This window comes from Chlamydomonas reinhardtii, chromosome 10 (genome assembly GCF_000002595.2).
Source record: "Chlamydomonas reinhardtii strain CC-503 cw92 mt+ chromosome 10, whole genome shotgun sequence".
NCBI classification, from domain to species: Eukaryota; Viridiplantae; Chlorophyta; class Chlorophyceae; order Chlamydomonadales; family Chlamydomonadaceae; genus Chlamydomonas; species Chlamydomonas reinhardtii.
The window spans coordinates 1957066-1982718 of record NC_057013.1 but is presented as its reverse complement, the minus strand read 5'-3'; the positions used below and the strand labels follow the sequence as shown (position 1 = coordinate 1982718).

The 25653-nt window shown below is 67.1% G+C and overlaps 3 protein-coding genes across 4 annotated transcripts; 1 reads left to right on the top strand and 2 right to left on the bottom strand.

Annotated features, from left to right (window-relative positions):
* Position 1: 1 nt before the first annotated feature.
* Positions 2–4332, bottom strand: CHLRE_10g432400v5 (uncharacterized protein). Its single transcript, XM_043066665.1, has 7 exons — positions 3501–4332; positions 3218–3313; positions 2517–2953; positions 1965–2245; positions 1662–1801; positions 1227–1471; positions 2–1024 (listed from the first exon to the last, which is right to left on the bottom strand). The coding sequence occupies exons 1-7, from the start codon at positions 4140–4142 to the stop codon at positions 148–150; spliced, it is 2718 nt and encodes a 905-aa protein (XP_042920062.1). The 5' UTR covers positions 4143–4332; the 3' UTR covers positions 2–147.
* A 130-nt stretch (positions 4333–4462) lies between these two features.
* CHLRE_10g432350v5 (uncharacterized protein) lies at positions 4463–12458 on the top strand. Of its 2 annotated transcripts, none has more exons than XM_043066664.1 (7): positions 4463–5095; positions 5245–5333; positions 5478–6106; positions 6321–6614; positions 6782–8756; positions 8930–9159; positions 9316–12458. In XM_043066664.1, exons 1-7 carry the CDS (start codon positions 5031–5033, stop codon positions 12214–12216), a joined length of 6183 nt encoding a protein of 2060 aa, XP_042920060.1. In that variant the 5' UTR covers positions 4463–5030; the 3' UTR covers positions 12217–12458. The 2 variants fall into 2 exon arrangements, with proteins under 2 accessions (XP_042920060.1, XP_042920061.1); XM_043066663.1 differs by having other exon boundaries at positions 8876–9159.
* Positions 12459–12480: 22 nt separating this feature from the next.
* CHLRE_10g432301v5 (uncharacterized protein) lies at positions 12481–25102 on the bottom strand. Its single transcript, XM_043066662.1, has 25 exons — positions 24824–25102; positions 24227–24748; positions 23955–24014; positions 23750–23826; positions 23549–23631; positions 22913–23334; positions 22581–22727; positions 22363–22473; positions 22103–22216; positions 21864–21980; positions 21509–21685; positions 19946–21403; positions 19409–19789; positions 19185–19217; positions 18996–19058; positions 18754–18852; positions 18316–18585; positions 18150–18203; positions 17939–18010; positions 17639–17707; positions 17399–17515; positions 14176–17244; positions 14010–14066; positions 13392–13829; positions 12481–13261 (listed from the first exon to the last, which is right to left on the bottom strand). The coding sequence occupies exons 2-25, from the start codon at positions 24707–24709 to the stop codon at positions 13016–13018; spliced, it is 8217 nt and encodes a 2738-aa protein (XP_042920059.1). The 5' UTR covers positions 24710–24748; positions 24824–25102; the 3' UTR covers positions 12481–13015.
* Positions 25103–25653: the final 551 nt, after the last annotated feature.

Genomic DNA, 25653 nt, shown 5'->3' with positions numbered 1-25653 from the left:
ATTGTACACACCTTTACAGCACCGACATCCGCATTGCTGAGGTCACTGTTCATTACCACCCTTCACAACCTCGCCGGAGTTACGGTAGAGGCTCCCCACCATGCCGAACGCGTCCAGGATTCAGCCCTGCGTACCACGAAGAACCCGCTACTGCTCCACAACATCACCACGCGCCCGCCGCACGACCCGCCCCCGGGGTCGCAGCGTGCGTCCTGCCGATGCGCCCTCACCCTCCCTGTCCCCCTCCTCATCCTCAGCCTCCCGGCCGCCGTCCTCCGCCGCCCCGCGCACCACCAGCCGTCTGCGCACGGCCTTGCGTGGCGCAGGCGCCACAGCTGCCTCCTCCTCCCCAGCAGCCCCCGCCTCCGCCACGCCCGCGTCACGTGCCGCCCGGCGCACCGCGGCCAGGAGTGACGGACCAGTGCCTGCCTTGGATGACTGGAGGATGCGCAGCAGGTCATGGCCGGCCTCGCCAGCGCACTCCAGCACCTGCTTCGCCTGCCACAGGCGCAGCAGCGCATCCCTCGAGAACGGACCCTCCGCTGCGCCGCCCACCACGCTCGCCGCACCCTCCGCGCCGTCTTCCGCGTGCTCCGCGGCCGCCGCCTCCTTCGCCTCGTTCGCCTCGGCCCACCGACGTGCCACCTCGTACAGCAGCGCCGCTGAGAGGTCGCGGTACCGCTTCACGGCGCGCCCGCCATCCAGCGTGGCAACCGCCCACATGGCGCCCGCCAGCTCCTCGCCCGTCAACTGCTCCCGGCTGGCGCGCTGCAGCAGCTCCAGCAGCCGAGCCTCCAGAGCGTCGGTTAGCCGCTCATCGTACAGATCTAGAACCGCCAACGACCAAATCCAGTTGGCGCATGTGGTGATGCCCACGCGGCCAACCACCATGCCGCGCATGAGGCCCGGCGGCGCCGACTTGTAGCCTGCTAGCGCCAGCGCTGTGAGCAGGTTTGCCGAGTCACTGGGTTTGGCAGCCCCGCGGAACCCGGGCTGCAGCGCGGATGACACGGCCGCAGAGTACCTGCGATGGGGTGTCATGGGGCATATGGGTTCAGGAATTTCATGAAACCAACGGGCTGTGCCTGCCTTCAGCCCCATACGCCCACACACGTCGCACACGCTCATCATTCCAAGCACTTGCACTACTATGCCGCTGCTCGCTCACAACCAATGGACACACGCTCTCGAACCCCCCGCAAGTAATAAAGAAGTGCGCTACTCACCAGGCCTCGTCTTTGAAGCCCAGCCGCGCCAGCGCAAGCGCCGTGCTGGCCACGTCCTGAGGCGTGAAGCCGCCGCCCGCCGCGGACATGCGCTTCTGGCAATCCGCCGCCAGCCGCCGCACTGCCGGCGCAAAGTCCACATCTGCCGCCGCCATGACAGGCTCGGTCGGGCCGCCGGTGTGGGCGCCGGCGGCGCGGCCTGGGTTGGCGAGCACTGACATGGCGTGAAGCGTGTTGGAGAAGTCCTGGGGCGGAAACGGCGTACATATGCATGCCCGCAGCACCGGCAGGATTACAGTCAAGCGTGACGATGGCTCAGACGAGGACATACGGCGCTATGAAGACAACAGACAAGGAGATAGGCGGTACACAGGTACTGGTTACGTGTACCGCACAGTACTGCAAGTAACGCAACAAGCCCGTCGGCCACCGCACCTGTGCGTTCATGCGCGGCCCCGCCGCCACTGCCGCCGCTGCCAGCCGCCGCAGCGCCACGGGCTCTGTGTAGCCGAGCTTGGAGCAGGCCCACAGCAGGTTCGCCACCTCCAGAGGCTTGAACGCATCCGCTCCGCTCCCTGGCAAGGATAAGAGCGCCACACAATTTGATCAAGGCGCGCGCTTGCCGTTCCCCTTAAGCACATGGTTCTTCGCGAGCATGCGCAAGGCGCAGCAACGCTGACAGCTTCCGCTAGGTGCACGCAAGACATGGCTATCTAGACTATGAGAGTCCGGACCCACCTCCGCCACGCCCAGCCGCCGCCTCGCCGGGCGCCGCCGGCAGCCGCGCCGCCACCTCGCCCAGCAGCTGCCGCAGGTGCTCCGCCCGCGGCTTGTGGCCCGACTCGCTGCGCAGCCGCCCCAGCGCCATCAGGCTGGAGGCCAGGTGCAGGCAGCGCGCGCTGCGGGCCACGCCCGGCTCCGCCATGGCCCCGGTGAGGTGGTGCAGCAGCTCGCGCGGCGCGTGGCCCAGGCGCGCGCAGGAGCTGAGCACGTTGCTGCAGGCCTGGGGGCCCAGGTCACTGTAGGCGGAGCGGGCACGAGGGTGGGGGCCGGGAGGTGAGGGGCACGGGGTGAGGGGCCACGGGGTGAGGGGCAGGGGACCCAGGAGCGGGGGGCGGTTGTGGTCAGTGAGGGGGCCACAAGCCATGGCCGCGTGGTGGCGCGGCGTGACTGGGGCACTAATGTGGCGGCTGTACAGGGGGACCCTGTTGCGACTGTTGCAACGGTTCCTATAACTGCAAGCTGAATTCGCCCATGCCCACGCCCACGCGAAGCCGCTGCCACCCCCACCTGGCCTGCAGCTGCAGCATCAGGCCACCGCTGGCCTCCAACGCCGCCGTGACCTCATCCACCATTGCCTCGCGCAGCCCCGCTGGCGCCACCGACAGGCTCCAGAACAAATTGGAGTGGTCTTGGCCGTTGGCCGGCTCCAACAACTTCCGCTTACCAGATGCCAGCCGCATCAGAATCTCTGCTGCCAGTCCGCGCACACGGGACCTCCCGGCTGCGCCTTGCGCGCCGCGGCCGCGGCCGCCACCACCCTCCCGCTGCTCCTGCTCGTCGTCCTGCGCATCCTCGGGAATCTCTAGGTCATGGCTAAGGTCCAGGTCGACGTCGTCGTCATCGTCATCGGCGCCGGCGACGCCCGCCTCCCATTCCCAGTAGCCCGCCTTGGCCAGCGCGTAGAGCGGGATGATGAGGTCCACTGGGAAGCGCATGCGGGCCACCTAGATAGGGGCGGTAACAGGGGGCGTGACAGGAGGCGGGCGGACGGAAGGCAGTGGGAATCAGAAGTGACGAAGAGTTGTCAAGGCAGTGCGTCATAGGGCCACCCGACCATAGCGCCATGCGGCCCAAGCCACAGGGGCGACTGTGACAAAACCATCACCATCTCATCCAGGTAGATGTGGGCTCCGGGGCGGGGAGACTGGGAAGGCAGAGGCAAGGGCTCACACCAAAGTCGACCCAGCCTCAGTCAAGCGCGCACGCACCTGAGGGGTGTAGGCTGCGGACAGCGCCGCCATGGCGCGCCGCGTGTCGGCTGCCAGCACCGCGTCCGAGCTGTGGTCCAGTCCATCGCCGCAGTGCTGCGGCGGGCGCAACGTAGGCGAATGGTAGTGCTGGTCAACCACACCGATACCGTAAGCCGCAATACGAGGATGGGGGCGAACGTGCATGGCCAAAGAAATGCGCCTAGCATCAGGCGCAAGCCTCTGCTGCAGTGCTGTCGGAAAATAAACACTGCCGCCCCGTGTTATTGTGGACATGCCTCACCTTGGCCACACGGCTGAACGCGGCCCGCAGCCTGGCCCAGTTGCGCTCGTCCGCCCAGGCGGCGGCGGAGCGCTCAGCCATGTCCGCAAGGTCGTGCATGCCGGTTGCGGTGCCGGGGTCATCAGCATTGGCATTGCTCCTGTCAACGGGGGCGCGGCCTCCGCCTCGGCCTCCGCCTCGGCCGCCGCCGCGGCCTCCGCCGCGGCCGCCGCCAAAGCTGCCGCGCCCCTCGCGCCAACCATCGCCGCCGCCCGCACCACGCTCGGCATAACCACCGCCGTCAGACCCAGCTTGCCGGCGCTCGGAGTCCTGAAACCTGCCACTCTCACGACCTCCACCGCGACCGCCCCCAAAGCGGCCGCCGCCACGACCCTCACCGCGGCCACGGCCCCAGCCGCGGCCGGCGCCCCGGTCATCGAAGTCACGGCGGTCCCTGGGACCGTCAGCGCTGCGCCCACCGTAGCTGTGATCCGTCTCTGCGTCACGACTTGAAGCCGAAGCGATGCAGGTGCCGGGGGCGCGGGGTGCCACGACCGGGGCAACGGGAGTCGACAGAGCAAGACCCGCTCTGGGGCTTGCAACGTGCACGCCCGCCCGCCGCCACGCGAGACCGTCCGCGCGGAGCTCCTTGAGCTGCATCATGGATACCAATGCTCCTGATACGCGAGGGCTAATATCTATAAGCGGCCTGTTATTGCTCAGACGCACATAGTGCAGAATTGCAGCTTGCAGTTCTCGGAAGGGCGGGGTTGGTACTGCCGGTCAGCGTCGATGTCCTTGGCATTAATTTGGTGCTGATAGCGAGCTAATGAGCTGACAAGGCCTGCAAACGATTAGAGTTTCGAGTTGGGCCATTCGGGCCAATTGCGACTCCGACTTGGTCCCCGGTTCCCCACCGAGCTGCACAAACAGAAGGGGTAGTTTGCTTAAAAGCAGAACTTGCTTCCTTCATGCATGCAATTCGAAACCGCCGTGTTTGCATCAAATTGTCAAAACCTTGTGCCCAGCCCTTACAAAAGAAGGCATCCGCAGGGCATTCCGTTTAGCTGACCGCAGTGTGCCACCCTCAAAGGCCTCACAATGCAAGTGAAGCGCATTCAATCAGCGCAGCGTGTCCTGGAGCTGCTAATTCTGCCGACATGTCCCCGGATGCTACCTGCACGCCGCTGCGGCAACCGCAGGGGGCTAACTGGGGGCGTGTGCATGTGGGGCAGGAAGCGGTCGGTGCGTGCTGGACGTCGGTGTGGACTGCGGAGTCCGGGTTTGAGACACCGGTCAAACAACCGCCTTGACCAACCGCCACACGCTGCATGCGGCGCCAATGCCGATCAGGTGGCGCACATCCGGCTGGCTGCGAGTCTTCAAGCGACGACAGCACCTGTTACTCACAGGCAAAGCTGCTTTCGAGATTCGTGATCCACCTAACTTATTTAGCGCACAGCACAGAGCAACCCCTGCAAGCCCTCACGCTTTCCCGCGCTATCGCGTGGGCGCTTGCCGCGCGGCCTTAGTAGCGCTCCCGGCTGAGCCATGGCTACCCTAGACGATCCTCCGTTTCTGCCAGGACCCATGGATATGGAGCTGGCTCGCATCAGGTGCGCGGCTGACACCGCGTCAAAATCAGCGCTTCCCTGCGTCGCGGTGCTGTTTCCGCACGCTGTCGCAGACGACGTTTCGTCTGTTCACTCGCTCGGCCCTGTCCCGACGCCCCTAGCACTTATCCCTACCCCCGGATGCGTTGCAGGGCGGACCAGGCCACCGCCAAGTTCCTGCCCGAGCTGCTCAACAGCCGCGAGTTTTGCGAGCGCTACGAGATCCGCCGCAGGCCCTCAGGTTAGCAAAAGGAAGAGCGAAGCAGGGTTGCGGCGTCAGGCAGCTGGGGCTCGCGTTTGAATTGAGTGGCTACAGCTTTCCTGACTGCCCCCGACTTGGTTGCCATGTGGCACGCTAACGAGTGCTCCGTTTCCCGCGTCGCAGCCTGCGCGCGCTTTACATCCGGCCTGTTCTGGGTGCTCGCCGGCGCGGCGGTGATGCTGCTTGCGGTGCTGGCGCTCCCGCAGCTGCTGCTCCTGCTGGGCGGCGATGTGGGTCGGGCGCTGTCGACCCGCAGCAGCAACGGCGCGCCTGCCGCGGCGTGGCCCGCCGCAGCCCAGCAACTGTCGCAGCAGCACCTTCCCAACCCGCACCCGTACCAGAACCCTTCGCCCCACAGTTCTGCTGGCCAGCACGCTCTGGGAGGTGGAGTCGCAGCGAGGGTGGCGGGCGCGTCTGTGGCTGTGACCCGTATGCTGGAAGCGTTTGGTGTGCAGCCCGGCGCTCGACCCAACAACCCTCACCCCGAGTCCACTGCTCAGCAGCCGGCGGCTCCGCGGGGTGCCGGAGCGCCCCCTGCCGACCAGATGTCGTGGAGTGAGGGCGCCGAGGCCGACCCGCCTGCCCCGGATGCCCCCACACCGCCGTCTTCGCCCCCGCCGCCGTCACCGCCCTCTCCTCCGACCGGCACCGCAGCGGCAGCACCGCACAGCACCGATCCAACTGCAAAGACTGATCCCGTGGATGACCCCGACCCAGTTCACAGCCTGGCGCAGGAGAGGCCTGCACAGACGGTGGGTCTGCAGATACCATCGGTGTGCAGTGGCGGCTGATGTGGGTCGGGCAAGATTGCGCGGGGCTGTCAAGCTTAGGCTTTGTCTTGTCGCTGCTTCCAATCTTCGTGTGTACTTCGTTGATGTCGCGCCATTGGCCGACATGCCGGTGCCTCTGCTGTGGATCATGTCGGGTTACGGCTGCGCCGTCTCTATGTCCTTCCTACCTTTGCAGGCACACCATCGCCACACGGCACCGCCTGTCCCCAAGCCGGCGCCGCCGCCGCTGACACCACCACCCACCTCATCGCCGCTGTCTGTCACATCTCTGGAGCTTCGCTTCGCCTGCTGGCAGTTGCAGCCGCCGGCGCTGAGGCAGCAGATGGAGCCTGCGGTGCCGCGCACCGCCGTGCCCAACGCAGACGTCGCCGCCGCCGCCGCGGCCCCAGTGGCGCCGCAGCCATCACCTTCAGCGGCACCCAGAATTCGAGCGCCGAGACCGCTGCTGGCTGCGTTTGTCGTCGTGTCGGTAAGTCAAGGGGCGGAAAGTATGGCGGAAACGGTACAGTAGGTTCGGCTACGCTAGAGCACGGCTAGCGCACAGTACGACCAAGTCCTGCATGCCCCAGCGCATCAAGGATACTTCAGCGCATCATGCTCCAGCGCGTTCAGGACTGCCGTATCTGCCACATTCAGGGACTGCTGGTGCTTACGCTCGCCATGCTGGTAACCATTGCTGTCAGTCTGGCGGCCCCGCTGGCAGACTGCCTCGCTGTGGTGCTGCCGGCGGCTGGCATTTCTGACAGCCCCACTGAGGCCGACCCAGATGAGAGCAAGACCCCTTCCGCCGATGCATCCGCTATCCCACCTCATAGCACCGATGCCAGCACCAGCACAGTGACCGAGACGTCAGCGGTCAGCGCGGCTGACCCGCTGGCCCAGCCGCTGCCCAGATCCGACAGCCACTCCGGCCTCAACCCCGCTGCGCGCCCCCAGCAGCTCCAGGCCGGCGGGTGCTCGCCCGTCGCGCACTCACCCATGGAGTCGACCGCAGCCAGCGGTGGCACCTGGAGCTCACGCAGCGGAGGTGTAGGCGAGGACGGCGAAGATCGCGCGCAGCCGTACACCGCAGCAGCGACCTGCGCGGGCCAGTCTGCAGCCCGGATCAAGGCGCTGGCAGAGGAGGCTGGTGAGCAGGCGTCGGACACCACGCCAGCCACGAAGTGGGCTAAGCTTGAGACTCCAAGCCGCGCGCCGTCATTCCGCGACCAGCTGCTGCCGCTGCCTGAGGCGTTTGCGGTACGCAGCGTGGCTGCTCGTGTGGAGCCCCAGTCAGCGGCGCTTCAGCCCCAGACAGCTACGCCGCAGCTCCAGGCCAGCGATCGACAGACCACTCCGCACAGGCAGGAGCTGTCCACCCCATCTGCTGGCGCGGCCACTTCTGGCAGCGCCGCGACCAGCACCAGCACCGGCAGCCGCAGCCGCCTGCCTTCGGTGCTGCGGCCGCTGGTGGCCTACGGCGGCACGCCAGTCTCCCAGCCGCCTGCCGCCGGTGGCACGGGTGCAGCCTGTGCTGCGGCCACCCCAGGCGCTGTGAGCGACGGGGCGTCACCTCCACTGGACGCGACCTCAACAGCCGCGCCGTGGCCCTTCGTGTACCCTGACTCGGTGGAGCGGGCCCGCCTCACCGCCACCCCGACCGCCTCCACCACGTCCACTAGCGGAAGCGAGGGCGTGCGCGCCGCAGCAGCAGCTGCGGCTGCGGCGGCTCTGACGCCTGCCGTGTGGTTTGGCACGGCCGCACTGGCAGGACCTGCTAGCGTCGCTGACGATTCCGACCATCCCATCTTTGACCTCTCCCATTATGACATGAATGGTGACGAGCTTCCTTCACCCTCACCCTCCACCGCGTGGCTGCCACCGCGGCTGTCGGTGCTGCCTCGTACTGCTGCCGAGGAGCTGGCGGCTGTCAGTGGAGGCGCGAGCGCGGCGGCCGACGGCGGTGCAGGCCGGCCTCCGCCCCAGCACCGCTGGCGCCTGGCCAAGAAGGCCGTGTCCCTGAAGCTGCATGCCGCCCGCCGCACCGCCACTGACACCTCAGCCCACCGCGACAGCCACAACGCTGACTCCGTCAGCGGCGGCAGTGGCTCTGGCGGCAGTGGCGGTGGATTGGCTAGTGGTGCCGCCGTCAATGCAGCTCTGCAGGCGGCGGCTGATGCAGCTGACCAGATTGTAGAGACTCCACGTCTGGCTCCCGCTACTGAGCAGCAGCTGCAGCTGCAGCGCGGGCCTTCGCTGACGCTGCAGCTGTCGGAGGCAGTGGAGATGGAGACACCTGTTTGGCCGCCGCTGTATGGTAGGCAGGCGCGCGGCGCTGGCGCTGTGGCGGCAGCCGCCGACCCTGCTGAGGGTGAGGGTGGCGGCGCCTGTGGAGATGGCGAGGGTGGTGATGACGTGGAGTCCAGCGGCCACTTCGCTGCAGAGGCCCTCACCCTGGCTGACTGCCTGAGTGCGGCCCGCGGCAGCCGCGGCGGCTGTGCCACGCCGGTCGCAGCCGCCGCCGCTTCTGCTGCTGCAGTTGCAGCTGCAGCAGTAGGCGAGATGAGTCCCCTGGGCGCCTGGTCTTCCTTTGGGCAGCCAGCCGACCTTTGCAACGACCGGGCCGTGCCAGGTGAGAGTTAGCGTGCTTGTATGCTTGTCGGATTATTGTTGTTAGTCCACGCCGGGTGACGTTATGGCAATGCACTGATGGACCCACATGGCTTATATACCACTGCTGTGCCCGTGTAGGTGTCCTGCATCGCCACGTGCCGCGCTACGTGCCTGTCCCCATCGCCGCTGCAGCCCACTCGCCCAGCATTTCTTCAGTGCTGCCGGCTGCGCTCCACCGCGCGCCTGAGCTGGACCGTGAGCACGTGGCCGCAGCGGCTGCGGCGGTGGCCACGCTGCAGTCGCTCAAGCACTCCGCGCGGCGCCTGGTGGAGGCGACACGTGCCGGTAGCTATTGGCGGCCGCAGGACGGGCCCGAGTCAGCAGGGGGTGCCGACGCTGACCAGGAGCTGCGCATGGCGCAGGTAGCGTTCGGGGCGGCAGGGTTACTGGCTGGGTCCTGTCGCGATACGGAATGTGCACGTGCTGGCCATGTGCGCCTTCCTTTGCCGGCTTGCCTGATTGCCTGTGATCTGGATCTGATGAGCGCCTCTGCCCCCGTCCCAACTTTCCCCCTGCAGACCGAGCTGCATGCCGCCGCGTCACAGCTGAAGCAGCTGCGGCTCTCTGCCCCCAGCGGCTCTGCGCCGCCAGCAGCGGCACCTGCCCGCAAGGCCCTGGCCTTTACGCCGGCTGCGACTCCGTTCGCCGCCGCTGCCGCTGCCGCCGCCAAGATGCCGCGCCGCCCGCTCGCTGACATCTCAGCTGGCGCTGGCAGCACCCCCGCTGGGGCGCCTGGCTGGGTTGACAATCGCAGCAGTGACAGCTGGGCCAGCATCGGCATTCGCGGATTGCCGCACGAGGCGCGTGAGATTGCGGCAGGCGATGGCGATGGCAGCGGCGCGGAAAGCGCCAGCGACAGCTTCCTCGTCACGCCGGCGCCGCGTGCGCCGCCGGTGGCCCCGCTGCCCATCCGGCGCAGCAAGATTCCCCTGCTGACCCCGGCGTCGGAGTCAGCTGGCGCCGCTGCCACGTCACCACCGGTGGCCTCGATGCCGCAGCTGCACCTGGGCACTGCGGCTGTGGACGTCAGCACAGCAGCGACTCCCGGGGCTGCTTGGGTGTACGCTGCCGGCACCCCCAGTGCCAGTGCCGACAGCACTGGAGGGCTGTCATCCATCCTTGCGGAGGTGGCGGCAGCGGCAGCAGCCAAGGCGAAGCAGTTGGGCCGCAAACGCCTGACAGACCTGGTGTCTCCTGGTGACAGCGCCTCAAGTGGCGAGGGAGGACGTGTTCGCTCTGGGCTGCCGCGCTTGGTGCCATGGCCGGTGCTCACAGCAACTGGGTCGCAGCAGACCAGGCCGCCGGCACCAGCCCCAACGCCAGACAGCGGCACAAGAGCAGCACCCGCTATCCCGTTTGCTCGCAGCAACCTGACTAGCAGCGTCGAGCAGGTGCAGGACCTCATCTGCGGCGATGACGGCGGCGGCAGCGCCCGCAGCAGCAGCGACGGCAGCTCTAGCGCCGCTGACTCCAACAAGGAGAATTGCGAGCCGCCGGCACACGAGTCACCCCGGCGTCGCTCCAGCTCCTCCCCTGCGTCCTCCTCGCCTGCCTCCTTCCACCTGGCGGGCCACGAGCTGCCCTCGGACGCCGAGGTGCAGGCCTTCCTGGCCGCCACTGCCCTCAGCCAGTCCCCGGCAGACGCTGCAGCGGCGGCCTCGTCGCCGCCGCTGAGCCCGCTGGAGAGCCTGCTGCGCGTGCTGCCCGCTGCGGTGGAGGTGCTGGTGGTGCAGCTGTGCGCTTTGGCGGACCTGGCGGCGGAGCGACAGCGCGAGGTGCTGGCGTGGCACTACCAGGCAAACGCATGCACCGTGCCGCTGCCCTTCCTAGCGGATTCCGGTGCAGCCCAGGCAGCACCGTGCACCGCGGCTGCCACCGCGGCAGCTGAGCAGCGGTCTCCCATATCTGGTGACACCTTCACGGCGCCCTCTCACGACGCAGCACCAGTCCCTGCCGACGTCACCGCGGTGGCTGCAGCTGCTGCAGCGGGTGGCGGGCTGGTCGCCACGGCGCGCTGCAACTCGGCTGAGGGCCGGGCGCTTGCGCTCATTGGCCGCCTGGTGGACGAGCTGCTCATGGTGCCGTCCGCGGAGGGACTGGCGCTGGAGCTGCAGGCGCAGGCGCAGCAGCATGAGCAGGCGCAGCAGCAGCTGCATGCACAGGACCTGTTCGAGGTGGCAGAGGAGCCGCAGGTTCAGGAGCAGCCAGCGGAGGCTGATGATGCGCGGGAGGCGCAGCGCGAGGAGGAGGAGGCGGAGGAGGTGGAGGGCTGCAGCAGCAGCGTCGGATCGGTGGCTGAACCCAGTGACGGCAACCGGGCCGTTGCGGACAAGAGCGAGGAGGAGCCACGCCAGCAGTCAGCCCAGCTTGACTCGGCGGTACCTGAGCACCCACAGCAGCTGGCGCAGCCGGAGCCGCAGGCTCCAGCTGATGGCTATGCCGGCCTGACGACGGCCTTCCTGTCATATCTGGAGGAGGAGGACGCCTTCAGCCTGTGGAGCCCCTCCAACGCGGCCGCAGCGCTGTACCACGAGTGGGCCGCGGAGACGCCCTCAGCGGCTGCGGCGGACAGGGCGGCCGGCCCTAGTCCGCCGTCCTCAATCGCGGACCTGATGCTGTTGCTTCCGGTGGACGAGCACACCAGCAAGGCCACGCCCCAGAGCAGCAGCGGCAGCTGCGATGCCGGCGGCGCCGGCATGAGCGGCACCGCCACGGCTGCCCCGCCGTCTCCCGAGCCGCGCCGCGGTGACCACGACAGCGGCGGCGGTGCGTACCTGCGCAGCGTTGCACGCGCTCGCGCCGCTGCTGGCGAGGAGGTGGAGTGGCAGGAGGGTGGGCAGGACGACAACGACGAGGAGGAGCTGGGCGACTGGGATGCCGGCAGTCGTGTGGGTGCGTGGGCACCCGGCACCTTTCCGCATAGCAACGCCCCCACACCGGAGAGCACGTACCCGTACCTGCACGGCGCCGCCGCTGCTGCAGCTGCTGCCACCATGGCCATGCCGGACTTTGTGAGCGCTGCCGGCAGCAACGGTGAGGACGCGAGCCCTGGCGACTCCGCCATCGGGGAACAGGCGGCAACGCCGGTGGGGCCACGCCTGCGCGTGTTTGCGGGCATGGAGGCCAACCTTCCCCAGGTGCCCGGGGCCCCATTGGCGGATGAGGAGCTGGAGGCAGCTGCTCCGCCCGAGGACAGCGGTGTGACCACGGAGCCACCGATTGACTGGGCCTTTGCTGCAGCTGATTACGCGGATGTGATGACGCCGCGGGACATGAGCTCGGAGGGCAGTGAGGCAGGAGGACTGCTCCCGTTTAGCTACAGCGCGGCGGCGCTGGCCGCGTGGAGCCCCATGCCGGACACGCCGGGGTCGCAGCGCGCGCTGTGGCGCCCGCGCTTGCCAGGCAGCGCGGATGCGTGAAGGACAAGTGCCTGTCGTGGCTGGTGTGCAGATGGAGATGTAGCAAGGCTCTTGACTAGTCGACTTTTCATTACGAGAGGGAGGATACCCGATCAAGGATTCAAGGGTGCCCTGGTCGACGTTTGTGAACGACGGGGAATAACAGGTCAAGGATATCCTGGCCTAGTAGCGGATGCGCTGCTTGCCCAGACAACGCGCTTTGGAACCAGGTGTGACTCCTGGTGCGCTTACTCCGGCTGTGGACTTATGTGGCGTGTGGCCGGCCGGGATGTGAAGAGCTTGGGCACGTAGATACTGCCAAAAGCGTGTGGCTCTGCCGCTCTGGCTTCTCAATTTGCAGTTCTGCAAATACGTAGTAGACCGCAGGCAGCGTGGTCCTGGCCAGCCCAAGCACGGGGTAATAGCTGTATATGTGGCAGTGTATGGGGGACTTTGGGTTACATGTGACACGGTTACGCGTCAAGTGCTGTCCGCATTGCGCAACGCGCTGACGTCAGGCGCCGTCCGTCCATGGCAATGCTCAATCGCCGACATGTAATGCACCAGGAGCCAACAGTGCTTTTTGGTCGGCTACAGCCCGTTGCGAGGGTTGGGTTTGGATCGCGGACAGATGTACGAAGCGTCCGAGGAGGACCAACAACTAACAGTGCCGCAACGCCCAGTGCTCAATTCCAGTCCAGACGAACACAAACAAATGTAATGCATAACAACACCAAGGATCCACTCAGTAAGTTTCACTCCTAGCCCCCGCGACTACACCACTGGCAGCACCTTCGTTCCGCTAACTGGCACGTCGCCTTCAGAAACGCTTCGCCCCCAGCCCCAAGTACTGATCTAGCTCTCGGACCAGCGCGGACGCTTCCGCCACCGAGCCAGCGCCGCCACCACCCGTGCCGCTGGTGGCCCGGCTTCGGCCGCGGGGCGGCGTGGGCGCCGGAGGCGGCAGTGGCGGGACGGGGGGATGGTGGGCACCGGATGCAGCACCATGGACGCTGGTGGCGCTGGTGCGAGGGAAGCTGAAGGAACGCCGTGAACCCAGGAGCGTCTGTTGCAAAGGGGAAGTAGCGGGTCACAGAGAGCCCGGTGCGGGCAACGCCGTGCACATCTAGGGCCTCGTGGCCCAGCATCCCAACAGACGCCTCAATCCCTGAGCGGCTCGCAGCCACCGTACGCACCTCTGCTCCGGAGCTCGTCGAGCCGTCGTTGCTTCCTTGGCCGCGCTGGCCGGGCGCACGTGCTGCCCCGCCGTCGTGTAATGCCGACGTGTGATAGCTGTTTGCAGAGGTGGACTTGAAGTTGCGGCGCGCTGGCGAGCTCGCGACCGCGGACGCCGTCAGCGCCGCCGCCGCCGCTCCCGACGGCTTCGTCCCGCCATCCGCGCCGCTGCCGGCTGCTGCTACAGACGCAGCTGCAGGAGCCCCCGGGTCCAATGCTATTGTAGAAGCAGCTCCTGCGGTCTCTGCGGCGGCGCCGCCGCCCTCCGTGGCCTCGGTAGTGGCAGTGCCGCTACTGCTGAGGGTTCGGCTCTCGCTAATGCGCTGAGGCTTGCCAACGTGGCCGGGAGAGGCGAGGGATCCGGAGCTGGCTTTAGCGATTAGCGCGTCCAGCTGGGCCTGTGTACCGCACGGTATGAAGAGAGTGTTAGCAAGGTTCTGAGATGCTCTGCTGGGCTGCGCTGCCGAGGAGCGCCTGACACTTGTTTATTGGGCCCCTGGGCCCGTCCATACCACCGGTTGCGCGGTATAGAGCTCAGGAGCGTGTGCGCGCTCGCACGTGGCGCCGCGGATGCTCACCTGCAGGTCGCGCACTCGGCTCTGCGTCCGCGTCATCTCACGTTCCCGTGACGTGCGCTGTGGCAGCAAGAGGCAACAGCAAGATGGTCAAGAAATTCGCAGCGCACAGCGGAAACACTCCCATACACCCATCACGGGGGCCGGATGGACACACGCCTTAGCTTACCCGTGAAGACGGCATTTGTCCCAGGCTTGGTGTACGCGCTGGCGTCAGGCTCGGCGGCCCCGCTGGCGGCCGTGCCACCCCCGAGCTGGGCCCTGCGTTCCAGCTGAGGAAGCCGTGGCCCGAGCGCGAACCCCGTCCCACTGAGCCAACAGGTCCCGCCGCATTCGCTGCCGCGTTCGCCGCCGTCCAGGCTGGCTCGCTCACTCGGCGGTTCTTAGGCGAAGCCGCTTGTGCCACCAACGCCTTACCGGCTCCATGAGGCACTGCGGTGGTGCTGGCGCTGGGTGAGTAATACACAGCACTGTTAGGGGATGTCGGGCTGCCGCAGGCGGCGGCGACTGCGAGGTCGTGGGCCGCCGAGGCGGCGGCGGCGGCCCACATGCCGGCGCCGCCGTCTCTGGTGGAATGGAAGAAGGCTGGCACGAAGTACGGTTGTGAGGACTCGGCGCCAACCTGCATGCGCGGCCCTGGCTCCGAGTGCCGCGCAGGAGAGCGTCCGACGGCGGCCAGGCCCGGCATGCGGGCACCGGGGCCCGCACCCAAGCTGTTCACGCCGGAATGCTGCGGGCCACCACCGCCGCCACCGCCGCCGAAGCGCGGTGGCAGGTGGGGCTGGTGGGCGAGGTACTGCGGCGGGGAGCCGAGGCCGGCGGGCAGCGTGGCCTGGGAGGCCGAATGGCGCACTGAGGGCGGCAGTGACGGCGTCGCTGTGGACACGCGGCGGCTGGGCGTAGCGGACATCTGTGGAGAGGGCGCTGCCAGCCCGGCGCTGCCGCCGGCCGCCGCCGCCGCCATGTACGTACCCCAGATGCCGCTGCCCGGCGTTGCCGCGGCCGAGCCCGGCGGGCCGGCAAGGTGCTGCGTCGGTGTTGCAAACGGCGGCGTGCCGGCGGCGGCGGCGGCGGCGGTGCCGACAGCACCAGGGCTGCCAGGCATGCCAACCGCACGCCCGACGGCACCCGTGCCGCGCCCGTCATTCGCTCCTGCTCCGGCCCCGCCTCCAAAAAGCCGCTCCAGCTGACTCAGCCGCTCCCTCAGCTCCTGCAGGTCGGACTCGCCCGCCGCCACACTGCTGCCGCCGCCAGGGCTCATGCGCCCCGAGCCGCCCGAGCTGGCGCTCGCGCCGCCGCCGGAGCGGTAGGCTGACGTCATCGCCGCCGCCGTTGCCGCCGCCATGTACGCCGCCACCGCCGCGCCGCCAGATCCAGATCCGGCGCCGCCGCCATAACTGCTGCCGTAGTCAGCGCTGTCGCGCCCACCCAACAGGCTGCCGCTACCACCAGCGCCGCCCATGCCGAACAGCCCGCCGCCGAGCCCACCGCCCATGCCACCGAGCGACATTGCTACAGCCGTCAGCATTGCCTCATGCTCAGCGAGGTTGTATCTACTACCAATGGCGGCGGCGGTGCCATTGCTGCCAGCAAAGCCACCACCAATACTACTGCGGCCGTCGCCGTCATGCTCGCTAATGCCCGCGCTACTGCCGCCCCGTGCCTCTGCTTGGCCTTGCGCGTGCCTGCTGGGGTCAGACGCAGGCTCAAAGCCGTAATCTGCCGCAGCGTCTAGCGGTTCCGTTGATGGTGGCACTGCTGTCGTGTGCACTTCTATGGTCTGGTGATCCTCCTGCCGCTGATCAGCAAGTTGCCCTGCACCGTCCACTGGCTGTGGCTGCAGCGGCGACGGCTGTGTGGCATCCTCCTCCTCGTCCACCGTTCGCCGGCGCTCCCGGTGATGGTGATGATGGTGGTGGCTGCGGTGGTGGCCGTGGCCGTGACCGTGCCCGGCGTGCGCGTGCGGTGGCGGGTGCGGGTGCATGTGACCACCACCGTTCACTGCCTCTTCATTAACATGCCACTGCCCCTCACCAGCACCAGCGCCGCCGTGGTCCTCACCATAGCCGTGACGCGCGGCGCCGTCCGCGCCTGCGCTGTCTGCAGCTGAGACACGTGCTGACATCAGCGCCGCCTCAGCATAGCCGGACGAGGTGGCCGTGAGCGGTGGGGACCCGACTGAGGCCGCGCCTGAGAGACCTGACGGCCCGGGCGGGCCTGACGGGATGACAGGCGCAGGCGCCGTTGCCATGGTGGCCATCAACACGAGCGCCGGCGGTGGGCTGCCAGTCCGGCGGCCGCCGCGGGCCACCCCCACAGGGCTGTCGGGCGACGATGAGGACAGCTGCTCGCCGAAGCTCGCGGCCAGCACCTCCGCCTCCCCCTGCTCGTCTGCCCTTTGCGGTGGCAGCTGCGAACGGCCTGAGCCTGCAGGGCCGGGTTGGATCGGGGCCTCTACCTTCGCATGCATCCCGCCAGGCCCCACGTCACCCGCGCCATTAGCAGCGGGGCCTGAAGAGGCGCTTGCCTTCGCCCGCGCCAAGGCCTCTGCCTCAGCCTCAGCTGCCGCCGCCTCGATGGCTGCAGTCAGCAAGTCCGCCTCCGCCCTCTCCTGCCCTGCGCCCGCCATGCCAGCCCACCCGCTGTCGCTGCTGTTGGTCTGGCGCGAGCCGCCGCGCAGGGGCGACACGCTGCCAAACCCGTGCCCATCGTCTTCCACCTCGCCGCCAGCCCGACCGCCGTGAGGACGGCCATACCCATCACCGCCCTCCTCCATCGGCCCCACTGCAGCTGAAGCTGCAGCAGGGTCAACGGCAGTAGCAGCGTCGGTGGCCGCTGGTGCAGCTTCCGTCGCCGCGGGTTCCGCGGCCACCACTGCTGCCGTGCCCTCTTGCACCACTGCGCCAACAGGTGCGTCACCGGTGGCAGCAGGCGACGCTGCTAAATCATTGTCTGATGGCAGGCTGCTCGTACTGCTGTACATGAAATCGTAACCGAAACCGTAACCGCCCATCATGCTGCCTCCCTCAGCCAGGCCGTCAACGCCCAGCCGCAGCCGCCGCTGAGAGAACCAGCGCTGCGACGGCGAAGCCAGCTGCGCCTGCTGCTGCGCCTGGCGCTCCGCCTCTTGCTGCTGCTGTGCCTGCGCCTGCGCGTGTGCTTGCGCCTGCGCCTGGGACTGACTGAGGGAGGACACCGCGCTGCCTATGTCCGCTGCAACAGCCGCCGCCAACGCGTCCTGTTAGCACCGGCAAGCAAAGCCCACGAAATGGTCATGGGGACAGGTCGACACGCCCGCGGTGCCGGGTGCTACCATGTTAAGAGACGCACGCAGCCGATATTGACAGCAAAAGACTGTGCCCGAGCCCTGCCCCGGTTGCGCACGGCTGTACCTGCAGCTGCTGCACCGTGCTCTGCAGCTCTTGGATGCGGGCGCCTCGGCTGGCGGCCTCCGTCTCCGCCGCCGCCAGCGCCTCCCGCAGCGCCGCCAGGCCCTTCTCCGCCTCGGCCTGCGTATTGGTGTGCATCAGAGGTCGGCAAGTACCGTAGACGAACAACACACCAGCCCTGCAAGCGCTTTTCTACACGCATGCTGCGCATTCCTCGCCTAGTATGTAGCGGCCTCGGCGCACCTGCCGCTGTGCTGCCGCCTCGGCCGTCTCCTCCGCCAGGTGCTGGGCGGCCTGGCGGTCAGCCATGGCCTGCATGGCGGAGATTGGAGGACCACATAAGCCGTTGGGAGGAAACCGAGTGCTGGCCGTGTCTGACTGCATCTCCCTCCGTCAGGCCCCCAGGCAGCCCGCACAAGCTTCTGAGGTCGGCGGTTGCGCGCGGGAGGGCCTACATGCACAGGTGCCAACAGAAGCTGCAGCAGCTGGCGTGTGGCGGCTGTTGCTGTGCTGGCTCCCTACAGCCTCAGCCACCTGTCGCACCTGGTCCAGTTGCTGCTGCAGCACGGCGGCGCCGCGCGCCCGCACCCTCAGCTCGTCGCCGCGCTCCTCCAACTGCGTGGACGCAGATGACACGCAGTCAAGGGGAGACTTAGAGCGACGCGGGATGAGTCAGGAAGGTGCGGCAAGTACAAACGAAGCATCGGCGGTGCGTGCGCTGCAGCAGTAGCCAACAAAGACTAGTCACACGTACCTGTTGCTTCAGCGTGCGCGACTCAGCCTGTAGCTCCTCAACGGTGCGCAAAGCCTGTGACCAGCGGCAAAACGTGGGATTGTCAAAAACACAAGTACCCCGCTGTCAGGAACATAGTTCAATCGCCGCACGACCTCTTTCCCTTGACGCTATGCCTGGATACCACCTGTGCCACCTTGGCCTCGGCCTCATCCGCATACTGCGTCGCCTCCTGCACCCGCACGGCCGCCTCCTCCGCAGCAAGGTGGAGCTGCTGCCGCTCCTGCTGCCAGGCTTCCCGCTCCATTCCCTGCTGCTCTGCCCCCGTTGCACCGTCAACGCCCTCCGCCGCAGGCATGCTGCCACCGTCGGAGACGTGAAGGCCGAAGCCAGAGGGGCGGCGGCGCAGCTCTCCTTCCAACACGTCCAGCTGTGATGCCTGGTCCAAGATCGTGGCCTGTGTGCATAGGGTTGCGAAACATACGGTTGGCAAATGATCGCACTAGGCGTGATAGCATTTGAACACTACAAAGCACTGGGCAGCATCACACTGACCCCTCAGCAACAGCCTCTACCTCCCTCTTTCCAATGAGAACTCCTGGTACGGTACTGGATACTCACTAACCTGCGCAGCAGCCAGGCGCTGCTCCATGGAGGTGAGCTGCATCGTGAGGCTCGCCTCCGTCTGCGCGTCATGCTGGGCCTCCGCGGCACTGGCCGCCGCCTGTGAGCAGCAAAAACACCATTGGAGGAGGGCTTTAGAATGATGCCAACTTTTACTCTACTAATACTGTCTGAATGTTTCACGTGGTAGACGCCTGTGACAAACTAGTTTGGAGCTGCTGCACATACTCGTCAGCTTCGCACCTGGGCCGCCATTTGACTGGCCAGCTCGTCCGCGCGCGCGGTGGCAGCCTTAAGCGCGGAAGCCTGCAATGCGCATGCGACGGTGCAGTACAAAGCGTCGTTACAGCTCCACCGCCCCTACAAACAGGCTTCCAGACCGCTCACAGCCCACGTGCCGTGTTTGGATTCTGTGTGCCATCCTGCTCCCACCTGGGATGCAAGCCTGTCCTCCAGCGCCATAATCTGCGTTCGCAACAACACAAGCAGCACAAAACGTGGCTATCAAAGTATCAAACCGCGCCATGCTAGTACGGTGGGCGCAGTAATCCAGTACGGTAGTCAAAGACGACCAAAAGACACTGGACCCCAGCGTTGCGGCTTTACGCCGGCGACAAGTACCGTGTGCGGCCTTCGACCCGCGGCGCTTAGCGCACCTGCTGGCGCGCGACCATGAGCGCCAAGCGCAGCTGTGGCGGCGACGGGGCGGCCGCGGCCCCCGGCGACAGCTCGCCCCCGCCCTCGCCAGCGCCGCCGCTGCTGACGCTGCCGAAGCGCGGCAGCAGCACCGTGAGACTGTGTCCAGGCGAGCTAGGCAGGACACCAGCGCCTCTTGACACAGCAGAAGCAGTAGCAGCAGACGCATGCGGGGAGCCCATACTGAAGCTGCTGCTGTGCCGGAGGTCCGGTGCGCCGCCCGGGCTGGCGGCGGCGGCTACAGCGGCCGCGGCCATGGCTGACAGGGCGCTGCTGCTGGCCGCGCGCTGCAGGCCCGCCACCACACGCTGCTGCAGCTGTTGGGCGGCGCGTAGCTCGTCCTGTGGGCGCAGGAAAGGACAGCACGCTGTTGAGCCTGACTAGGCAAGGTTTCCTGCAGCACCAATCAAGGCAGACATTGCGTCTATATGATGTAGCGGTGGGCCATACCATGCTGGCGGGTAGATCCCCATGCTAGCGCAGACACAGTCACGCACCTGCAGCGACACGATGGTGGCCGCCTGCTGCGTGGTCTGCCGGACAGAGTCCGCCAAGCTCGCACTCAGGTGCTCCTCTCGCCCGCGCGCCTGCTCAAGCGCTGCCTCCAGCTCCACCACCCGCCGCCGCGCCTCCTCTGCCTCCGCCTCTGCTGCTGCAGTTACTGCAGCTGAGTTCTCAGCGGCTGTGCGGGGCTGCATCACAGCCCCGGCTGGGCCCTCGGCTTCTGCCAGTTTCCTGCCCAGTGCCTCCTCGCGCACCCGCGCCTGCTGAAGCCCAGAGCTCAGCAGCTCGCAGCGCACGCGTAGCTGCTCTAACCTTTCCTCAAGGAGAGCGGCCCGCGCGCCAGCTTCTGCTGCCTCCTGCTTAGCAGCCTGCAGCTCCGCCTGTGCCCCCGCTTCCACAGTAGGCATCCCTGCGTCAGACGCAACGGCTGCAGCTGTTGTCCTCTCTGCCCTTGCCACCGCGAGTTCGGCATCGAGGGCCGACACACGCTCTCGCGCTGCGGCTGCCTCCGCCAGCTCCCTCTCCGCCGCCCGTGACGCCTGCTCCCGCAGCGCCGCTGCCTCCGCCTCCATCTCCCAAACCTTGTTTGCTGCCGTCGCTGCCGCCTTCTCCGCGGCCTGCAGCGACAGCTGCAAGCGAGCGTTCGTGCGCTGCTGCTCCGCCCCCCGCTCGGTCGCGGCCGCCAGCTCGCTGCGAAGCATCTCGACCTGCTGCAGCAGAGCCGCCTGCGTCTGAGCCGCCCGCTCCACCTCCTGAGTGCGCTGCCGTAGAGCTGCCTCCAGCTCGGCCGCCCTGCCCGCATCCAATGCGCTGCCGCTTGCCGCGGCCAGCTCACGACGCAGCTCCTCCGCCTGCACCTGCGCTGCCTCTGCCGCGACCTGAGCCAGCTCTCTGTCACTGCGCATCTGCTCGGCACGCCGGCACGCCTCCGCCTCCGACGCTTGCGCGGCCGCGATGTGCATGCGCGCTGCTTCGATCTCCTGCCGCCCCGCCGCGGCCGCCGCCTCCATCGCTCCCAGCTTGGTGCGCAGCTTCTCAGCTTCCGCAACCGACCACGCCCACTCTTGACGCAGCCGCTCCAGCTCCGCACCCTGTGCCTCCGCACGCGCCAGCCGGACCCGCAGCGCCTCCACCTCAGCCTGCGCATCTGACCGCAGCTGCTGCACCTCAGAAGCTTCAGCAGCCGCCTGCGCGTGCCGCACCGTCTCTGCGGCGCCCAAAGCTGCTGCCAGCTGCCGTCGCAGTGCCTCTACTTCGTCCTGCTGCTCAGCCGCTGCCACGGCCGCATGTGGCGACTGGGAGCCCCTAGCCGCAGCTGCTGCTGTCGCCGCCGCTGCCTCCACCTGCAGCCGCCGCACCTCCTCCCTCGAGGCCGCCAGCTCGCTCTGCAGCTGCTCAGACCGCCACAGCGCCTGGTCCCGCTCAGCCTGCGCCGCAGGCAGCAGGTGCGCCTGCGGAGACACGTAGCAGCGGGCCGATCAATACACGCACACACACTCGTCGTTGATGCGGCACCGTCTCAAGCCTTCCGATAAGCGAACACGGGCCAGACTCACCACACCGGCATGCTCGCGCAGCGCTGAGGAGGCAGCCTGTGCCGCGCTCAGCTCCTGGGCGTGTGCCGCGAGGCGGCCGCCCAGCTGCGCCGTCTCCACTGCCTTGGCCGCCAGCTCCGCCCGGGCCAGCTGCAGCTCCGCCTGCGCCTGGCTCAGCTGCCGCCGCACACCCGCAGCCTGCAGGGCGCAATAAACAACACGCCATTCACCTGGCTACCATGTTCTCTTTGCAGGTGCCACGGGGTGTAACCCCCAGACCCAGGGCAATCAGGTTGGAAGCTTACGGCAAGCAAATGATTGACAAACTGGCAGCCCTGCAAACACGCCAGCGCAAGTCCGCCCCGCTGGTTCCCACCTCCTCGGCCTTGCCGCTGACGGCCGTCACCACCGCCACCGCCTTGCCTCGCTCCACCTCGAGCTCGGCAGCCAGACGTGCGTTGCCTGCGCGCAGCGCCGCCATCTGCTCCGCCGCCTGCATGCCGGCGTACACACAACCCGGGCATATCAGTGCTGCCCGCCACGTGAACCCGGCAGCAGCACCCGCCATACGGCTGGACTGGCACCTACATCAAGCTCCAGGGTCCGCCGCCTCACCTGCTGTACCTGCTGCTTGGCCGCCTCACCCGCCACCGCCGCCTGCTGAAGCTCTATTTCCGCATCAAGCAGCGCGCGCCGGAGCCGCTGCGCCTCATCCCCAGAGGCGGCAGCCTGCAGCGTGCAATTAGGTATGAATCATGTGGTGGCATGGTCCAGTGCCACCCTCGGTGAACAAGCAGTGACATGCAGTACGACCTGACTGGCCCCCCTGATCAGTAACTCGGTGCGCTCTGGCAACGCACACGCCCGCGCCGCACCTTGGCTGACTGCTCCGCCGCCGCCACACGAGCCACCTCAACCTCCGTACGCAAGGCCGCCACAAGCGCCGCCTGCGTTGGGTCCGGCCCATGCAGTCCCAGCGGAGAACCCTGCAAAGCCAACCAGCCGGGGGCAATCTGCCGTCTAGGCCCTGGCAACGTGGGGCCTGCTATCCCAAGCCAGCCAACCCAGCAGTCCTGCGCACCACGCAGCGCACCTTGGGCATGAGCGCGGCCTGCATCATCACCGCTGCCGCCATCTGCCGGTCGCTCTGCTCCATCTGCCCGGCCCCCAGCACGCGCGGCCCGCCCCCGGCAGCGCCTGCACGGTGTGCTGCAGCTAGCTCGGACCTCAGACGCACCACCTGGAGCCGCCACACCCGGGAACCAATTCCGTTTTTCAGGTACAGGGCAAGTCCACATGCAGCACCGCAAAGCGGAACACAGCCAGCAGCTCGCTGCATAGCCTGCTCACCGACACCTGCCGCACACAAACCTGGATTGCGTGTGCCCTCACACGACTGCATGCGCACGCCCCCGTGCACCCTACCTCCTGTCGAAGCTGCACCACCTCCGCAGTCGTCACGGCGGCCCCGTTGGCGGGATAGTACCCGCCCCAGCTACCCGCAGCAGCCCCGTCCGACCCCGCTGCATCTGAGCCGCGGGAGGGAGGCACCGGCCTGCCCTCGGGCGTCCACATGGCGCCACTGTAGTTGTGTGAGGCCGCCGGCTGACTGCTATGACTGCTGTTGCCGGGCCGTGAGCTGTGGCGGTGTGCTGTGGGCGTGGCTTGCGGGCTGCTGGTGGCTAGGGGCGGCGGCGCGGCGACGTGTCGCGGCATGGACGCGATGTTGGTCCGCGGCGAGGCGTGCCGGTCTGACTGGTGCGGGTGTTGGCCTGCTCGCCGCTGCTGGTGCTCGTCGCGAATGTAGTCCGAGATAGCTGATTTGATGGCGCTCAGGGTCGCCGGGTCTGCAAGGCAAGGGATATGACAACGCGCGGGAGGGCCTTTGTTGGGCGCCATGCTGCACCCGCCACTAGCTAGAATGCCCGAGTGCTGGCCACATGGGTCGGAGCGCCTAATTCCATCGGGCACCTGTTCCCATCGGGCGCCCGACCCCGCCCGTTCAGCTCACCCCCTCCCCCCGGCTGTTGCTGCCACATGCGGTACCCCAGAACCACACACCCGGCGCACGCGGCTGCGCGGCCGCGGCTCCGGCCGCGTGTTGCGCCGCAACCATGCCGTACAACTCCATCGCCACGGCAGACCTGTAAGAGTGAGAATGCAGGCCTTCTCGCTTTATAACATCTACAGCCTGGGTGACCGTGCCAGTGATGCAGCGTGCTACACGTTGTGCCGAAGCGTCGGGTGCCAGCCCCCACCCACCACTGCTGGAGGCGCTCCTGGAGCGCCGTACGCGCCGCCTCTGAGGCATACAGCCGTTCCGCCACCTTGGCCTCCACCTGCAATGGCACATGCGTATTGACGGCCTTACTTCGTAGCGTCCTCAAGAAGCCGTGAAAACCGTTGCGGCGGGTGACTACTGTAATCAGTTTACATGCAGAGACAAACTGTCATTGCCCTTATCCACCTGAGCAGATCCCACATCCTCGCCCAGCGGAAGGCCTATAAGGAATGACTCAATAGACTCCTGCAGGGAAGGAGCAATGCGTGGCCGGCATGGGGTGAGCTTAGAATGCCGACAGCGCGCCATGGATTGCTGTTCTCCCTGGTCCAGCTGCCCACTGCTGTCCCCAATGCAGACACGTTGCATTACCAGGATAATGGATGCGAGGTGCCCCAAGTATCAGTCGATGTGAGCGCGTGCCCAGCACCAGGGTGCTTCCTGTGCTGCAAACGCACCCGCTGTGCCCCCATCGCCTGGCGGCGGTCTCGTCCGCTTCCAGCACCCGGCGACGTGGCTCTGTCGGGCGAAGTGCCCGCAGAGTCTGGGCCGTAATCAGCCTTGTATCGATGCCCGCCCCTGCTTCCCGCCTTGTAGCCCTGCCGTGGGCTGAAGGCATCTGAGTCCGGAGACGCGCTTGCAGAGCGCTGAGGTCCAGCCTCCGGCAAGCGCGCCCGCCCATAAGCAAAGGGACCGGGGTTCCGGCTTTGGGTTGCGGAATGTGGACCACCGTTGCCCGCTCGAGCTGCTGTCGAGGAGGAGGTGACTCCGTGTCCAGCGTGTGCAACCGCGGGTGACGCGCTCGGCCCAGCACTGGCTGCGCCAGGGGGGCGCCATGAGGGCGTTGAGCCGCTGCGAGCAGCGGCAGTGACCCGAGCAGCCGAGCCAAGCGGGCTGCGCGTGGCTATGGCGGCCTCCGGGTTGCATGCGGCGTCGCGCATGCTTTCTCCGGCGCCAAGGCGGGAACTGTTGGGTGTCGTCTGCGGGCGGGTGGGTACACGCAAATGTGCTTGTCGCGTTTCCACACCGGTAGCGCAAGCTTGTATTGTACCTACATATGACAGTGGCGTCGCCTTATCGCCCCGAAATGCCATGGAAAGCTAGGGCCTTTGCATTTTGCCCTTGTTTAAACACTTCTTCATCCCATTTGTTGTCCTGTCTTTGCTTTGGTGCAAGCCATCTTCATTATCAGAGCTAGCAAAGCTGTTGCAGTCTCTGCTGTGTGTATTGTGCTGGTCGGTCAAAGGTGCCGAGTGCCGGAGTCAGAAGTTTGCATTTCAGCCGAAAGCCAGTATACATGCAAAAATCAATTTGCATAATCACAATGCCAGAAAATAATCGCGACCCTGACGGCCTCTAATACATTGCATATGTTTATGCGTGCCATGCGACCGAACCCCCCGCCCCTTATGAGCCTCCCCTCCAGGCCCTTACTCAGACGAGTGAACTCCGTCATTGGAGCCACGTCATCTCGACTACACTGATAATGGCATAATGCGACTGCAGGCTATGCTGTAGGATTCTTACAGGTGTCCGTGTAAAGGCACGCCGCGGCGAGCGAGGGGGATCAAGAGGTGGATGCCAACCGACGCAGCATCCCTAGCTGCGGGGGACGCAGCGCACGGCGTGGCCGCACCAGGCGTGGGCCCGTCGTAACGCTGCCCGGGCGTCGCCGCCGCCGACAGGCGCTCTTACGCCCCTGCTCCGCACCGTGGCCGTTTGCCGCGGCCGGGGGTCGTCGTGACCGGTGCTGCTGACTCTGGGAAGCGTCTTTTCTGGGAGTGGGACCCGGTTCCGTGCCACTGGGGCTGAGATGCGGCGGCAATGACTGTCGGTGAGTCGGGGCGGTGGTGAGCTTGGCTGCGAGGTAGGAGCTTCGTGTGTC

What these genes read in the sequence shown, in the direction of transcription:
- CHLRE_10g432400v5 (XM_043066665.1), bottom strand. Translation starts at nt 4,142, where the DNA reads ATGATGCAGCTCAAGGAGCTCCGCGCGGACGGTCTCGCGTGGCGGCGG. An exon ending in CGTTCAGCCGTGTGGCCAAG is followed by an intron (nt 3,314 to 3,500) that starts GTGAGGCATGTC and finishes CGCCCGCCGCAG; the next exon opens with CACTGCGGCGATGGACTGGA. An exon ending in ATGCTGCAGCTGCAGGCCAG is followed by an intron (nt 2,246 to 2,516) that starts GTGGGGGTGGCA and finishes CTCCGCCTACAG; the next exon opens with TGACCTGGGCCCCCAGGCCT.
- CHLRE_10g432350v5 (XM_043066663.1), top strand. Translation starts at nt 5,031, where the DNA reads ATGGCTACCCTAGACGATCCTCCGTTTCTGCCAGGACCCATGGATATG. An exon ending in ATGGAGCTGGCTCGCATCAG is followed by an intron (nt 5,096 to 5,244) that starts GTGCGCGGCTGA and finishes GATGCGTTGCAG; the next exon opens with GGCGGACCAGGCCACCGCCA. An exon ending in AGGAGCTGCGCATGGCGCAG is followed by an intron (nt 9,160 to 9,315) that starts GTAGCGTTCGGG and finishes TTCCCCCTGCAG; the next exon opens with ACCGAGCTGCATGCCGCCGC.
- CHLRE_10g432301v5 (XM_043066662.1), bottom strand. Translation starts at nt 24,709, where the DNA reads ATGCGCGACGCCGCATGCAACCCGGAGGCCGCCATAGCCACGCGCAGC. An exon ending in TCATGGTCGCGCGCCAGCAG is followed by an intron (nt 19,218 to 19,408) that starts GTGCGCTAAGCG and finishes TTGCGAACGCAG; the next exon opens with ATTATGGCGCTGGAGGACAG. An exon ending in GCACGGTGCAGCAGCTGCAG is followed by an intron (nt 17,245 to 17,398) that starts GTACAGCCGTGC and finishes CGGTGCTAACAG; the next exon opens with GACGCGTTGGCGGCGGCTGT.